The sequence below is a fragment of the Centruroides sculpturatus genome, unplaced genomic scaffold (genome assembly GCF_000671375.1).
Source record: "Centruroides sculpturatus isolate CEXI.00-Female unplaced genomic scaffold, Cexi_2.0 scaffold555, whole genome shotgun sequence".
Taxonomy (NCBI): Eukaryota; Metazoa; Arthropoda; class Arachnida; order Scorpiones; family Buthidae; genus Centruroides; species Centruroides sculpturatus.
The window spans coordinates 401328-419451 of record NW_019384779.1 but is presented as its reverse complement, the minus strand read 5'-3'; the positions used below and the strand labels follow the sequence as shown (position 1 = coordinate 419451).

General features: G+C 28.8%; 1 protein-coding gene across 1 annotated transcript in view; it reads right to left on the bottom strand.

The window, feature by feature from the left end:
* The window catches only part of LOC111629144, a 35680-nt gene that overhangs the window by 10622 nt on the left and 6934 nt on the right, over nucleotides 1-18124 (bottom strand). Inside the window, exons 2-11 of the mRNA XM_023373012.1 lie at nucleotides 8550-8722; nucleotides 5414-5974; nucleotides 5149-5344; nucleotides 4445-4579; nucleotides 3535-3683; nucleotides 2704-3065; nucleotides 2505-2637; nucleotides 2240-2435; nucleotides 1536-1670; nucleotides 1071-1208 (exon numbers count right to left, since the gene is read on the bottom strand). Of these exons, the coding sequence (XP_023228780.1) occupies nucleotides 1071-1208; nucleotides 1536-1670; nucleotides 2240-2435; nucleotides 2505-2637; nucleotides 2704-3065; nucleotides 3535-3683; nucleotides 4445-4579; nucleotides 5149-5344; nucleotides 5414-5974; nucleotides 8550-8698 (2154 nt within the window). The 5' untranslated portion in view covers nucleotides 8699-8722. The remainder of the gene's footprint in view (nucleotides 1-1070; nucleotides 1209-1535; nucleotides 1671-2239; nucleotides 2436-2504; nucleotides 2638-2703; nucleotides 3066-3534; nucleotides 3684-4444; nucleotides 4580-5148; nucleotides 5345-5413; nucleotides 5975-8549; nucleotides 8723-18124) is intronic.

Below are 18124 nucleotides of genomic sequence, written 5' to 3'. Positions count from 1 at the left end.
AAACGACAATGCGCTATCGCATTTGAGAAAAATTTTGATTAAAAGAGTAAGACAATCAACTTTAAATCAATTTCTTGTTCCTTACGGAAAGAGTTTGTTTGTTTGTTAAGGTATGGCAACACTTGGGCGATCTGCCTAGGAAGAATGCCTTCTGGGAAGTGTTTTTAAGGGAAACTGGCCCCTATTTAGGGATTACAGACATGGAAAAAATCCGGAAAACTCCATGTAGCCAGCCCGTCTTAGCAAGGTGCAAACCCACAAACGAACTCCCTATGTTCAATATATGAAGACCACTTAGCCACTGGTGGGTTTTTTTTTTTTTACCAAAAGAGACTTTGACTCGAAGAATCTTCTGATGAAGTGCTACCCATTATTTTTTAGAGGGGATTCCCCTTCTAAGCATTAAGATCCGTATATCTCCACTTTTCTGCCACCAACTACAACAAACGAAGGTATGTACAGTGCTATTTTATTAAACAAAGTTTACATGTTTGTTGCTGTAATGATAGATACTGTTTTCCTACATTTTCATCAAAGAAAATTACTGTATATTACAAATAAAATCACAAAAATTTCGGAGACTAGAACCGATTAATTGCATTTGTATTAATTTCTATGGGAAAAATTGCTTCGGTTAACGAACAATTCAGTTAACAAACGGAGTCGCGGAACGGATTAAGTTCGTTAACTGGGGTTCCACTGTATTTCAATTAAAATAAAATGAATTACTTAATATACAACTATATATTCAGAATTTTTTATTACTGATTTGTTGAAAAATTTTTAAAAATTTTGCATTTCTTCACATAAAAAAATAGAAACAAACACACAAACACTTATTGATAAATCTATACAATATTATATCAGAATTTAAAAAATGAATCTCCTTATTAAGATAAAAAAGACTTATATCAATATATTTGTAAAAGAAAATGGAAAAAAACAAAAACTATAACATAAACAAGAAAAATGTAAAAAATAAAACATTCATATTTTTTCTTCAAATGTATCTAACACAAAGAAAACTAACTTGTTAAGAAAATAATGCATGATACTAACAAAATACTTACACTAATTAGTTTTATAATAGAAGTAAAGCCAGCAACATCATTTTCTGCAATATACAATTGTGAAAGATGTTCTCCAGATTTTGTAACAAGATGACGAAGTGAAGCAGGTGATACTGGACTTGTTGTACTGCTATGCCTCTATGAAAATATTTATTTCAGGATAACAGATTTATAATTATTATAATATTTAAATATTGTCATTCAAAATTCATATTAATTATTGTTATAAATCACTATTTAAAAATTGATTAGAAACTTTTTTAAATTAATATTTAAACTAAAGTCAAAACGAAAATAAAAATTGAAATAATGACTAAAATAATTAAAAATTATCCAAAAACATTAATTTTTAATATTTAAAACAATTTAAAAAAAGACTATCAAAACAAGAAATCAAAACTAGAACAAAACAAGAAATCTTAACATTTGAATTTAAGATCAAAAACATCCAATTTTTTTTATTACCTTACATGTTCCTGATAAATCAATATTTGAAAGTTTAGAACATCGATCTGCTATTAAACGTATACAATCAGCAGAAATTTTTATACACCTACTCAAATTGATGGTTGATAATAATGGACAATGTTCAACTACAGCCTGAAAATTAAGAATAAAAAAAAGTTCAGTTAGATCTTATTGTTCAAAATTTAATTGCACATAAAAATGAACATGTGCAAACACTTTTATACTTTAAGATACTTTTACATAAGATTAATTGGATAGTGAGAAGTTTAATGATATTTTTGTATGTATATTTTACGTGTTAAGTCAACAAATAAAACAAAATGATTGATAAAACAAGTAAATTTGGTTATTTGCAAGTTTCCTAATTTTAAATAGCAAAAAGTTTTTGAAGTTAAATTACTAAAGATATAAGTAAACTATAAAAGTAAATTGATAAATAACCAGCTGATAAAGAGTATTCCATGCTGTTGCTTTTGGCTGGTTATTTATTGATCCCCCTTTATAATATTCATTTATAAGTTACGATTTATATTGACATATAAAATATATTATTAATAGAGGAGAAAAAGCATCTGAATTAATTGTTTTAAGAATTGATGAAGTATAAAATAATATCTATATTTTATCAATTAAATAGCATTTATTTTATAAGTAATAAAAAAAGGAAATTTATTATAAGAAAATAATCAATTAAAACTTACTTCAATACTTCTTTGTGTAAGAGATGCACCCCAACCAGAAAAATTAAATTCTCTGGCAAAGGATACCTGTTTTACAGAACATAATTTTATTAGTTGAAATTCTGAGAAATGAATTCTGCCCCAAGACAAGTCTACATTTTCCCAAAGGGATGGACATTGAGCAACTTTATACCATAGTCTACAAACTTTTGACATTCTGTAAAATTGTAAAACATTGTTTTAATTTAATATATAATTTAATGACAGAAAACTTTTTATAAAATACCTTGGTAAAAATGGTATAGCTCCATCAGTTATGACAACATATGAAAATATCTTAATTAAGACATTTTCAGGAACATGACTTCCCCAAGGACCTTCTTCAGTGACAACAAATACATCATTACATAAATTATTTTCTATACACAATTCCATTTCTTTATTTTTAGATTTTTTGTGTTTTTTCTTTTTCTTCTTAGGTTCGCTAAGAGAAAGCAAGTTATCATGTTTCTTTTTCTTTTTCTTTAATTTTCTCTCCTCCTTATCTTCTAGCTTCTTTTTCTTCTTTTTAGCTTTTTTTGATTTATGAGTATGTGTTTTGCCAATTTTTGCTTCTTTATTATCATGTGTTTGAATATCTGGTAACAATAATGAAAAAGTGACTCTTTGATGAACATTATCTGAATTATTCAGTTGAAAAGGCACATCTTCAGTTTGGTTATTTTTATTGTTACTGTTTCCAATATATTCTGTACAGTTTAAGTTAGATGGCAATATGCTACAGCTAGATTTATCCATTAACAGCTCCATAGGATTTGGATGTGAATTAACTTGGGATTTTTCTTCCCTAAATTAGTAAATAAAATGTATTAAAGCCAAACAATTACTGGAATACATTGGGCTACATTACTGCTACTAATAATTATTAAATACAAAGTAATCTGGCACTACAGATAGACATCAGGCACCATTTCTTATTAAATTTAATAATTATAATTAAATTAACATTTATTAAATAACTTAGAAATTTCTGGAAGAAAAGAATCAGCCTGGAGCAGGACATGAACCCATTATTGTTGTTTACCATGCAGATCCATTGCCACTTATGGACTTAAGGACATCTGTCTGATCCTTACCTTCCAGACATTTAATTTTGATATGACTATAATCAATATATTTGTAAAAGAAAATGGAAAAAAACAAAAACTATAACATAAACAAGAAAAATGTAAAAAATAAAACATTCATATTTTTTCTTCAAATGTATCTAACACAAAGAAAACTAACTTGTTAAGAAAATAATGCATGATACTAACAAAATACTTACACTAATTAGTTTTATAATAGAAGTAAAGCCAGCAACATCATTTTCTGCAATATACAATTGTGAAAGATGTTCTCCAGATTTTGTAACAAGATGACGAAGTGAAGCAGGTGATACTGGACTTGTTGTACTGCTATGCCTCTATGAAAATATTTATTTCAGGATAACAGATTTATAATTATTAAATTTAATAAGAGATGGTGCCTAATGCCTATCTCTAGTGTCAAATTACTCACTATTTAATAATTATTAGTAGCAGTATTTATCCTGATTTAATCTGGTAATCGTTTGGCTCTAACATAATCATCAAGCTTTAGGATGTTTATATATGTGAAATATATTAACACAGTAGACCCCCTATAAAATGGGTTCATATAGTTCGGATTTCTATATGACGGTGAAAAAATTGCGACCGTATTTGTACAAACATGCTAAAAAAAACTCGTATAATTCAGTAAAATGTCATTGCCGACTCGTGTCGTGACAGGATTGGTCAAATTTAGACCAATAGCAGATATTGTACAAACCGTTGAGTTTAAACGAGCAGCAGGCCTACTAAAAACCATTTATTATTTAACGTCCATAAAAATTGTATNGATAACAGATTTATAATTATTATAATATTTAAATATTGTCATTCAAAATTCATATTAATTATTGTTATAAATCACTATTTAAAAATTGATTAGAAACTTTTTTAAATTAATATTTAAACTAAAGTCAAAACGAAAATAAAAATTGAAATAATGACTAAAATAATTAAAAATTATCCAAAAACATTAATTTTTAATATTTAAAACAATTTAAAAAAAGACTATCAAAACAAGAAATCAAAACTAGAACAAAACAAGAAATCTTAACATTTGAATTTAAGATCAAAAACATCCAATTTTTTTTATTACCTTACATGTTCCTGATAAATCAATATTTGAAAGTTTAGAACATCGATCTGCTATTAAACGTATACAATCAGCAGAAATTTTTATACACCTACTCAAATTGATGGTTGATAATAATGGACAATGTTCAACTACAGCCTGAAAATTAAGAATAAAAAAAAGTTCAGTTAGATCTTATTGTTCAAAATTTAATTGCACATAAAAATGAACATGTGCAAACACTTTTATACTTTAAGATACTTTTACATAAGATTAATTGGATAGTGAGAAGTTTAATGATATTTTTGTATGTATATTTTACGTGTTAAGTCAACAAATAAAACAAAATGATTGATAAAACAAGTAAATTTGGTTATTTGCAAGTTTCCTAATTTTAAATAGCAAAAAGTTTTTGAAGTTAAATTACTAAAGATATAAGTAAACTATAAAAGTAAATTGATAAATAACCAGCTGATAAAGAGTATTCCATGCTGTTGCTTTTGGCTGGTTATTTATTGATCCCCCTTTATAATATTCATTTATAAGTTACGATTTATATTGACATATAAAATATATTATTAATAGAGGAGAAAAAGCATCTGAATTAATTGTTTTAAGAATTGATGAAGTATAAAATAATATCTATATTTTATCAATTAAATAGCATTTATTTTATAAGTAATAAAAAAAGGAAATTTATTATAAGAAAATAATCAATTAAAACTTACTTCAATACTTCTTTGTGTAAGAGATGCACCCCAACCAGAAAAATTAAATTCTCTGGCAAAGGATACCTGTTTTACAGAACATAATTTTATTAGTTGAAATTCTGAGAAATGAATTCTGCCCCAAGACAAGTCTACATTTTCCCAAAGGGATGGACATTGAGCAACTTTATACCATAGTCTACAAACTTTTGACATTCTGTAAAATTGTAAAACATTGTTTTAATTTAATATATAATTTAATGACAGAAAACTTTTTATAAAATACCTTGGTAAAAATGGTATAGCTCCATCAGTTATGACAACATATGAAAATATCTTAATTAAGACATTTTCAGGAACATGACTTCCCCAAGGACCTTCTTCAGTGACAACAAATACATCATTACATAAATTATTTTCTATACACAATTCCATTTCTTTATTTTTAGATTTTTTGTGTTTTTTCTTTTTCTTCTTAGGTTCGCTAAGAGAAAGCAAGTTATCATGTTTCTTTTTCTTTTTCTTTAATTTTCTCTCCTCCTTATCTTCTAGCTTCTTTTTCTTCTTTTTAGCTTTTTTTGATTTATGAGTGTGTGTTTTGCCAATTTTTGCTTCTTTATTATCATGTGTTTGAATATCTGGTAACAATAATGAAAAAGTGACTCTTTGATGAACATTATCTGAATTATTCAGTTGAAAAGGCACATCTTCAGTTTGGTTATTTTTATTGTTACTGTTTCCAATATATTCTGTACAGTTTAAGTTAGATGGCAATATGCTACAGCTAGATTTATCCATTAACAGCTCCATAGGATTTGGATGTGAATTAACTTGGGATTTTTCTTCCCTAAATTAGTAAATAAAATGTATTAAAGCCAAACAATTACTGGAATACATTGGGCTACATTACTGCTACTAATAATTATTAAATACAAAGTAATCTGGCACTACAGATAGACATCAGGCACCATTTCTTATTAAATTTAATAATTATAATTAAATTAACATTTATTAAATAACTTAGAAATTTCTGGAAGAAAAGAATCAGCCTGGAGCAGGACATGAACCCATTATTGTTGTTTACCATGCAGATCCATTGCCACTTATGGACTTAAGGACATCTGTCTGATCCTTACCTTCCAGACATTTAATTTTGATATGACTATATCATTTACTCATGGCACCAACTGGAGATGACTCAATGCCTATAGCTTATAACCACTATGGCATTCAACTGCATTCAACAAATACATCATTACTGTACAAAATTTATGTAATGATGTATTTGTTGTAATGCTTTACCCTGCCATGGTGTATATATACATACATAAACATCTTAAAGCCCAACAATCATATCAGAGCCAAACGATTACAACATTAAATCGGGATAAATTACTGCTACTAATAATTATTAAATATTGAGTAATTTGGCACTAGAGATACATGTTAGGAACCATCTCTCTATTAATTTAATTATAATTATTAAATTTAATAAGAGATGGTGCCTAATGCCTATCTCTAGTGTCAAATTACTCACTATTTAATAATTATTAGTAGCAGTATTTATCCTGATTTAATCTGGTAATCGTTTGGCTCTAACATAATCATCAAGCTTTAGGATGTTTATATATGTGAAATATATTAACACAGTAGACCCCCTATAAAATGGGTTCATATAGTTCGGATTTCTATATGACGGTGAAAAAATTGCGACCGTATTTGTACAAACATGCTAAAAAAAACTCGTATAATTCAGTAAAATGTCATTGCCGACTCGTGTCGTGACAGGATTGGTCAAATTTAGACCAATAGCAGATATTGTACAAACCGTTGAGTTTAAACGAGCAGCAGGCCTACTAAAAACCATTTATTATTTAACGTCCATAAAAATTGTATTTATATTAATGATGTCTCCAAAGTTCAGCAAATTTTTCACAAAAAAAATTAATTTATCAGGAAGTTCGCGAGCACCATTCGATGACAAGCTCCATGATAAAAACAAGCTTAAGCAATGGCGTAGTCGAACGGTGCACTCTCAGTAAGTAATCCTACAATTTTTTGTTTATAGTATAGTTTATATGGATTATTCCCAAAAAATTATATGTATTTTGGAAATGTTGAGTTGAATTAGTCTAGAATCGATTAATTTTATGGAAGAAAACCTTTCAAACAGCCGTAGTCTGTAAACTGCATACGTGCCAGGCTGTGATTGGCTCATGCATTTAAGGACTCGCAGAAAATGGATTCATAAAAACCGGAATGTATCTACCGTGTTATAGGGGGGTCGACTGTATTTTTATATTTTAAGAGTTTTATTTATAATATTTTAATGATTGTTATAAATTTAACTACACAACATATAAAATATTTAACATAAATACTAAATGTGATAAAAAAATTGTGTGCAAAGACTTTCTGATTTGAAAATTACAATGCATAGAAACAACTTAAATGTGGACATCACATATTGGGCTCTTTTGTCCCAAATAATCTCCCATATTATTCAAGCATTTATTCCATTACACAACAGATTTTGGATCCCACTGTCAGAGGAAGCTAATGACTACATATGGATTCATTATTGCACAACAGTCATGACATCTTCAACATTGATAAAATGTTGTCCACTAAGGAATTTCTTTAGAAAACCAAATTTGATTCTCTGCTATATGAGGTTGGGCATTATCATTCAAGACAGTAATGTCTTCCATTTTAAGGTCAGGCCTATTTTATCTGATTGCTGCATGAAGTATATTTTTGCATAAGTAGCAACAGTCATAGCTTTTATTAGAATGAAACTCCCATAAATTGCCCCATGTTGGACCTAGAAAGTAGTCAGCATTACCTTCTTGGACAATTCTCTGCAAGTCTTCACCTAGTATTGTTGCAAGTGCAATAAAGTAGTTTTCATCTGAAATATTTTTTAGGACTCACCAAGATGCAACTTTCCTGTATTCTAAGGCAGTGATTTGTAAACTTTTTGCTTGACAGACCATATTGTGAATAAGTTGTAAATAGATGGACCACAAATATTGTGTATTTCATAGAGACAAAAGGTAAGCCTATTTCTATTATTTGAGCCCACCAGTGGCCGAGTGGACTCAGTCTCCGCTCATCTGTGGAGACCAGACCCTAAACACAGAGTTTGGGCATGGGTTCACGCCTCACTCAGACGGGCTGGCCATGCAGAGTTTTTCTGGGTTTTTTCCGCATCTGTAACACACATGTATATTTGAATTAATTGTTTACTTTTTGTAATTACTTTCATTGACTTCCCAGTGGGTTGTTGTTTAAAGTTTACACAAAGGTGGCTCATATGCAGCTGGCAGACTTAGTTTTAGAAATAAGATAAACCAGATAAAAGACATAATAAATAAATAAATAAATCTCAAATATTAAACTTTAAATAATGTAAAACTTACCATTTTTCTTTTATGTCATCATTGGCTATATAGTCAGAATCTTCAGAATCATCAGAAGGCCACATTTCACCTCCAAAACCAAACAGAAGTGGTCTTTTTGGATCTCTTTTAATGCCTAATATTCCTTTTGTCAAAGTTGTATTACTCATCCTTATATTTGCTCATCTTTATATCTGAAAATAAATTATAAAACAACTCAAATACAAATAAAAACATGTTTTTAAAAATATTAAATAGTGAAATGCATTACAGCATAATTAAAAATTTTCTTCAGGAATTATAATTCAGAAGTCATATCTGTTTCTAAAAAAATGATATTTTAGAAGTAATTTCTTGTAGGATACACAATGGACTATTTAGGCCAAAGTGCCTCTCACTTTATTCTCCATATGTACAATTTACAATGAATTATAATGGACAAAACAAAACAAATTGAATATTGACAAAGCATAAGTACTATAAAAACCCAGAGGAAACAATGCTCATAAATAAAATTTACATCTTACAAATTCCAGTAAAAACTTTAATAAAGTAAAAACATTTTCAAGCAAATTGGTAACTGAAGAAGACCTATTAATTTTGTTTACAATATCTATCAGAAATGTTAAAAGTAATAACTGACAGAGAGAGGGAAAAAAGAGAGTTAATTTTCTGTTCTCCATCATCTAATTGATATTCTGTGTAAATCAAAAGCCACTTTGACAAAATAGTACATTATAAAATTTTCAGTATAAACATAAGATTAGTGAAACAAAACAATGACAGGATATATAATCTCAGCAACAGCAATACATTTGTTAAACATTGACAAAATTACATATCCAAAAATTCTTGATGAATAGTAGCCATTCTTACAAAAACTTTTAACATATAAGCGTTAAATTAGACACCTATGTCACTAAATTGACGAGCGCTTTCGACGATATACACTTTCGTCTTCTTCAGGTCATTAGAACCTTTTTTGAATACAAAATTTTTAAAAACATTCCAATCTTAAATAGCAAATTTGGAATGATAGCAACGGTAGAATATAAACAGATATTTAAATAAAAATATGCGCGGTAGAATATAAACAGATATTTAAATAAAAATATGCGCGGTAGAATATAAANTTTTTATTTAAATATCTGTTTATATTCTACCGCGCATATTTTTATTTAAATATCTGTTTATATTCTACCGCGCATATTTTTATTTAAATATCTGTTTATATTCTACCGTTGCTATCATTCCAAATTTGCTATTTAAGATTGGAATGTTTTTAAAAATTTTGTATTCAAAAAAGGTTCTAATGACCTGAAGAAGACGAAAGTGTATATCGTCGAAAGCGCTCGTCAATTTAGTGACATAGGTGTCTAATTTAACGCTTATATGTTAAAAGTTTTTGTAATAAACGATTAGCGTGCTGTCCATTATCAAATTGTAGCCATTCTTTATTCATCAATAAAGAATGGCTACTATTCTAACACTTGATGTTCTAACACTACATCAACTGCCATATAACATCAGGCTATTTATTGGTGATAATAATTATAAATTACTAATAAATATGTCAGGTGCCATCTCGTATTAAATTTAACAATTATAATTTAATTAAATAATTTTAGATTAAACTGGAAGAAAAGAATCAACCCAGAGAGAGACTCAAACCTGCAACTCCCACTTGCCATGCAGATGCATTGCCAATTACACTACCTGGACCCCTGGTCTGATCTCCTCTTCCAGTATATTTAACATTACAATATAACCATCGTCGGTTATTACGATGCCAACTGGGAATGCATTCAGCACTCTCATCCTGTAAACTCCCACATAAGGCTAACTACTGACCAGTTATTAAAGTTAGTTACCAAGTTACAAGACATCTGTCTAGTACAACGGTGGGCAACCCCCGGCCCGCGGGCCAGCTGTGGCCCGCGAAAAGTTTCTATCCGGCCCGCGAGATGTTTAGAATTATAAATAAATATTTTTCGATGTAATTCGTCTAGTTTAAATTGAATATTATTTTCTAAAGTGTTGTGGCAGCAATGACAAAAAAATAAGGGAGTCATTTCCTTATTCAAACAAAGAATGGGAGAACAGAATTTTTCTAAATTATTTATATCTCATCGCGTCATCCATCAAAAAAATCTATGTGCAAAAGCTATGCAATTAGAAAATGTAATGTCTGTCATATCCAACTACATAGTGCTGTCTTTATTGTGTTTAAAGTCACTTAGATTTTACAAATAGGTGAGCCGTTCACAGCCCGGCACACGCATTTGTAAAATCTAAGTGACTCATACAACATGGAATTCATATAAAACGGAATAATCAACAGTGTTATAGGGGGGTCGACTGTAGTAATTAATTTATTTTTATTTATTTATTTATTTCATATTTGCAGACTAAAAATTTACAGGTCACAAGGTGTCAATTAACTACTATGGCCAGCGGAAAAAACGTAAAATTTATTCTGGCCCATGTTATAAAAAAGGTTGCCCACCCTAGGTCTAGTACATATGCATGATCATTAGACTATGATCAGGTGAACCTGCAAACCATTTCATAAGCTCAATATCTTTTCTTTCATGGTATTAAACAAACATGAGCATTGTCATCCAAAACATAAATGGATGTGTCTCCATCTTCATTTGTTGCCTTATAACATATAATATCAATAGTATATGATATTTCAGTGGTATATATATAAGTCATGCAGACTTATATAATATCACTAATATTGATGTCTTCCAAAAACAGACTTCATATCCATCAAATTGATGTGAATCTTGAATAAAATTAAAACTGTTGTATTCTATTTTTAACAAAAACAACTCATTCATTATTGGTTATAATACAAAAGTCAATTATCACTAAAATATGTAATTGTCCTAATTATAAAACTTTGGGTGACTAAAACAAGGATATGTATGTGTTACTCTAAAAATCTGAAGTACAGTAAATGTCCAGATTTACTGGACTTCAGACTTTACCAGTATTGGCTGGTAAAAGTCCAGAATCCCTGATAAATGTCTACATTTTAACCTTTTACCAAGTGATAGTGGTAAAGGTCTGAATATACCAATCAGCTCGGGTGAAAAAAGAATTCACACATATCTATTATTTTGTAATATACTTAAAAATATAGATTAAATAAAAATGAAAGCATTATTGTAATAATTTTTATTTGATTTCTGAAAATAAATTGTGTTAAAATAAGCAGAGTAGATGAATAAGTCGTATATTACATGATTTTTTGTGTTTATGCAAGTCTTGATTTTGATGCAGCAGAATGAATGACGTAATACATAAAAGATTTTATGAATTTTTAACTGAATTAATGAATAAGAAGAAAGACAACAATTCTTATAAAACTAATGAACAATATAACACACACTATTAAGTGAAGTGAAAGATACAAAAAAATGTGGCCAGTAAAAAGTCTGTTCATTATAGACATTTGAAGATATATGATGTTTATATAAGCAAGCTGTATAAATGGCCTCTTTATTTCTACACTTATCACACTGTCATCAGACACAAGAATAGCCTTAATATATCAATTTATTTTTAATAGTATGCATTTTGGACTTACAGTCCCTCTTCAGCTTTTTTACAAATTTTCCACAAAATTGATATATTTACAACTCCAAATCATACAAAGGAATTTTGACATTTGGCAATATTTATTATTATTTTACAGTGTTCATTAAAGATAAAATAATTTTCTGGATTTACTCATATAACATAGTTTTCAAATAATTGATCTAATAACATCCAATTTATTGGTACTTATTGTATTCATCCTGAATCGAGATAGTATCAGATTTAAAATCATGCAAGTAAAATTATGAAAAGTCAATTTTTTACAAGGTTGGCTCAATCATATAAAATATCATCTGCTTATTTTCTATTCTTGTAATTAAGAATATTTTGATTTTATCAGTTTATGTCATTAAAACATTTTAAGAAAACCTTAAAACTAAAATAATTGATTTATTTAATTAAAAAATAAAGACAAAAAATATAAATTTACATTTCTAATTTTATCAAAGAACTATTAATTAATCTCTAACTCTCTTGATATTAGACAATAATGTTCCTAAAGAACAAAGACAAGAAGCATTCCAATTTACATTCAAACTTCTTTCAATAATTGCTAAATATTCTAACAAAATTATTACACATTTGAGAAAGACATTATTGAGATAGTCATATACAATAAAATATAACTACAGTTGATTCCATTTAATTGGGCCATCGGTTAATTGAGGCAACTGCTTTATTGGGCCAAATCTCAAAGTACAGAAACTAATAAATACATAATTTAATCGCTTAATTGGGACAGTAGCAGAAAAGGAATTTAGCAATTTTTGATATATTTTAGTAATCTTTCAAAAATATGAAGGCACTACGTACACTAATGTCGTGTAGGCCTAATAGTTGGCAGAGACAAAGCAATTTTGTCTTTTGCTCAGACAGTTTGGTTTTTCCGAAGGGAATCAGCATGGCAGGATGTATCACACAATGATTTCGTCTGAGGCAAACCCGAATGAGAGTTACTGACCCTGCTCTGGATTGGACCAGACAATCCCCTTAAAAGGAAAGAGACAAAGATCTCCGGACAATTTTTGAGGTCTCTTGACTGCTAGAGTTCCCTTGGAAGGTATTGTGTGTATAATTACATCCAGATTCAGACAGCAGCCATTAGATTGAGACCAGCATTGAGCTGGCAGACACTCCTGTCAAAGTGGCCCATCTCCAAGTAAAGGAAACTGTGCTCAAAGGAAGACCATAAAATGATTTTTGGACAAACCCTTTTCTTTTTCCCTTTTTAGTTAGAACATGTTGTAACTAAAAAGAAAGAAAGGAAAAATTGTTTGATCAGGAATGGCTCGAATGGTCAACCGTTGTGTATTTCACTACTAATATTTGGCAACACTAGCATTACGCAAATCAACTATCTATCATCATGAGTCTGGCAAATTTATAGTACAAATATTTTCTGTATTTTGGTTTAATAAAGCATTAAAATAGGTACCTAATTATTATTTTTTACCTACGTATTACATATTTTATTATAGAATTTATTATTAGTTTGTTTGACTGGGGCAGCCATTTAATTGGACCAAAATGGATTAGTCCCAATGAGTCCCAATTAAGCAGAATCAACTGTATTTCAATTATTTACTTTTTATTTCAGTTTTTACAAATGTTCAAAAATTTAATGCTACTGAATTCATGATGATAAGCTGAATTATTTAATGCATGTCTTTTGGCTGTGCCTGAAGATAGCCCATAGAAAATGTTAGAATTAAAAAAAAAATTCCACTGTTAAAGGTGCATTAAGTATTTCAGCTAAGTTACCACAGTGCTATTATATCATATTCATAATGATATAAAGTAATTATTAAAATGGATAACTTATAAGAAATCATTATTACTTTACTATAAGTTAATATAATGAAAATTATCTAAAAATTATTTATGTTCTATAGCAGTCAGAGAATAAAAAACTGTTTAAATATATTTTGAAAGATACAAGTTTCAAAATATTTTATTACAGTACAAGCAAACTTAATTTCAAATAAATCTTTTATATTTATTTCAAATATAAACAGCTCATTTAGGCCTATAAGTTACTTTGCCACATGGAGATATATAAATATTCATGATTGACCAGAAAAGAAATCAACAGATAACATTATGGAAAATAAACAGTCAAGACATCATCTATGAACTCTTATCACATACTTTGAAAAATGGAATAGACTGTTTTGAAAACATTTCACCTAGTAAGTTCACAATACAATTTTCCCCATTTACTTGCATCTTTTTAGTGCCAAAACACTAAAAAAATGCAAGTAAATGGGAAAATTATTTTAAATACAGATATTTCCACATTTCAGATGCTCAATTGTATTTACTTTGACTGGAATATTACAAAATTATACTTGGCAGAAATTAACTTTTTAATTAATTTTAATGACTTTCAAAATAATATGAGAAGTTCTTCAATTCTTAACAAAAAATACTTAAATAAAAATAAAGTACAAACATTGAATAAATATTTGTCTTAAAAAAGAATTTTGAAAGAAACAAAATAAGAAAGATAACATTAAAAGTATAACTAATTTTCTATTTTCTAATATTACATAAACAGAAAACACTAATTTAATTATATTTATTAAACAAGTTAAATTAATGTTAATATTATAGGTTCATCTACATGCTATAAATATCTAAAATAACTAAAATTTTCTTTATAAACATACTTAATTACATTTGAATAAGTGTAATTAAACATTTAAAAACTTTCTAGATTATGCCTATTATTCTAAAAACATCAAATTACTACATTATGTTTTATGCATTTGGGAGAAATCAGAAATCAATGAGAAATGTTTTCCATCAAAGGAAATAAAAAGGACACATTTGGATTGACTTTCAGTATTTTATCTACTGATATTAAAAAAATATGAAAAGATCAAAGAATTAAAATTTGTTTGTCAATGAGCCATATGTGAATGCAAATTTTTGGTTAAGAAGCTGTAATATAGTAGAAGTTTGAACATAAATTCTGTTAATAATTGAATGAAGATTTCTAGAATTTTAAGTATACAATGCAATCATCTTAACTAAAAAATCCACAAAAAGTGGAAAAAGATTGGTAAGTTTTTGCACAATCTTTCCACTTTTCTCAACTGATGAATAAACAAGAATTCAATTACTGTCTGTTGGATCTGCAATTTGAAAAGATTGTAGAGCTGTAAATTTTCACTGTCATCTGTCCATCCATCAATTAATTTTAAGAATGGAGTTAGATAGATGAAAGACAAGACCAGATATGGAAATCTTAGGGCAGGAGGCCTCGATTAACTATATACAAACTTTTGATGAAAATTAGGAGTCATGTTATTTCAATAAAAAATTTTTCCTTGGAAGGTGTTAGATAGATGACTGGCACAACACTATTGTTAAAGGAAAAGTATGTTGTACAGGGGCAAGCCACTACAAATTTGAGGTGGGGAGCATATATTTTAAATTTAAAAAATTACAAATATGATTAAAAATTGCAGGCCGGCATTGTGACAATGTCACAATAAATAATTGCTTATTTTTTTTATCAGTTTGTTTTTATAAGATCACAAATCTTCTGATATGAAAAGATCAATGATGATGATTACATAATTATTAATTTCAATAATAGATAAAGTACAAGTAGATTAAAAAAATGTGAGCATTTGATGTAACTAGTATGATTATCATTCAAGAGAAAGCTAGAGAAATTTATGAAGAACTGAAAAATCAAACTCCACATTCGTCACGAGGAGATAGAATTCGAAGCTATCACTGGATGGTTTGCAAGTTTAGGAGATCTGGCATTAAACATGTGGTAATTCACAGTGAGTCTGCTAGTGCAGATAAAGAAGTTGAGAAATTCTGTCTGAAATTTGAAGAATTCATTAAAAAAGAAGGATATAGTCCAACACAAATTTTCAGTTGTGACAAAACTAGTTTATTTTGGAAGTGCATGCCAAACTGTACAGTACCTACATCACAAAAGACAAAAAAATATTCCTGGGCATAAACCCATGAAAGTTCGATTGATGTTACTTTTGGGAGCTAATGCTAGTGGTGATATGAAGCTTATCCTGCTTCTTGTCTATCACTCTGAGCATTCTAGAGCATTAAAAAAAATTCCATAATTAAAGAAAGATTGCCAGTGATGCAGAGATTGAATAAAAGGGCATGGGTTATGCAGGCTCTTTTCAAAGAATGGCTGTTTGAAGTCTGTGCTCCAAGCATCAAAGATTACCTTCAAACCAATGAATTGCCATTGAAAGTACTGTTGCTATTAGACAATGCACCAGGACACCCAAAAGATCTTGAAGATAATTTGTTGGAAGACTTTCCCTGGCTGACAGTTCAGTTTCTGCCTCCGAATACCACTTTGTTGATTAAATCAATGGATCAAGAGGTTATTGCAGGTTTCAAGAAATTGTACATTCAAGCACTGTTTTGTTGGTGTTTTGAAGCATGCCAGTTCTCCTCGTCAACGATGATATTAAAAACGTTTTGGAAAGAAAAATTTGATATTCTTGAAGCTATATGGCTCATTCAAAAGGCATGGTCAGAAGTCATTCAATGACAGTTGAATTCTGGTTGGCGAAGCTGTGTCCCTCCTGCATTCAGGGAGATGGAGATGATGTCTCTGAAATTATGGATGAAATTGTGACAATTGCTAGAGATCAATTGGAGGTGAATGAAGATGACATTGAAGAGCTCATAATGGAAACTGATATGGCGACAGAAGAACTCCAAGAACTCTTGAATGAAGAACATCAAGAAACTCAGTGAGATGCGTTTTCTTCTGAAAAAGAGGATCAATGCTGACATCTGCTATTAAAAATCTTTTGAAAAGTGGGAGGATGTCAGAACAATGGTCTTAGAATGGCATCCAAACCAGGTTGAGGTTAATATGCTTGGGGATCTATACAACATGCTATTAAGTACTTTAGAAAAATTTTGAAGAAGAGAGAAAAGCAATCGACATTGGAAATATTCTTTAATGTCCCACAAACAGAAAAACAACATGACTGATACATATATACACAGTCTTGCATTTTTATTTTTATTATTACATATAAATAAACATAGAAAGTATATAATTTATTTATTTATTTTTTGGGGTCTCCAGAACGAATTAATCTAATTCTCATAAAAATCTATGGTAAATCGATAATCAGTTAATGAACAAATCAGGTAGCAAAGAAAGTCTTGGATTGAATTATGTTCGTTAACTGATCACCCACTGTATTGATATTTGAAAAATTAAATAACAGTTGCTACACACAAAATTAACTTTTCCAAATATTAATAATTATAATATAGTACAGTAGAGCCTCAAAAACTCTGCCTAATGTGGACCGAAGGGTGGCCAAGTTTGTGAAAATGCCGGGTTATTGGGAATAGGGTTAAAAAAGGATAGGTATGCGTGTTTTCTCAGAAAATATTGTACTGTACTTGTATGTATTGTTTGCTTGAGAATACACAGAGAATAAACTGCCCAAATACCCTTAAACAAAGGAAAAATATGTCCTTTATGAAGGCATAGAGTCTTTACTACATGAAAATGAAAATTAATGAATACACTGTGTACAGTCATTTACCTGATAAGACAGACCTCAGAAAAATACTTTGAGGCATAAAGCTGTTTATAATGAAAATTAATTAACTAAGGATATTTTTGCCCTGCCAGGGTGTGGCCAAGTTATCCGGAGTGCCGAGTTTTCGAGGCTCTACTGTAATACTTTATGATTATTATATAAATAAATTTAATTTGTTAATAATACTGTGAATTACATATTTATTTCTTTGCAATTATTTATCATTAATTTATTGTAAATAAATTTCATTTTTATCTACAAGAATTTTTTAAGAATATTATAAAATCCAATCCATTATAATTCCATAATATATATATTTTAATATATTCAATGTTTAATTTTTATATATTTAATTATTGTAAATATATAAACTTAATTATATAGATAAAATTAGTATTGGTTAATTTACAAAAAAAAAAAAAA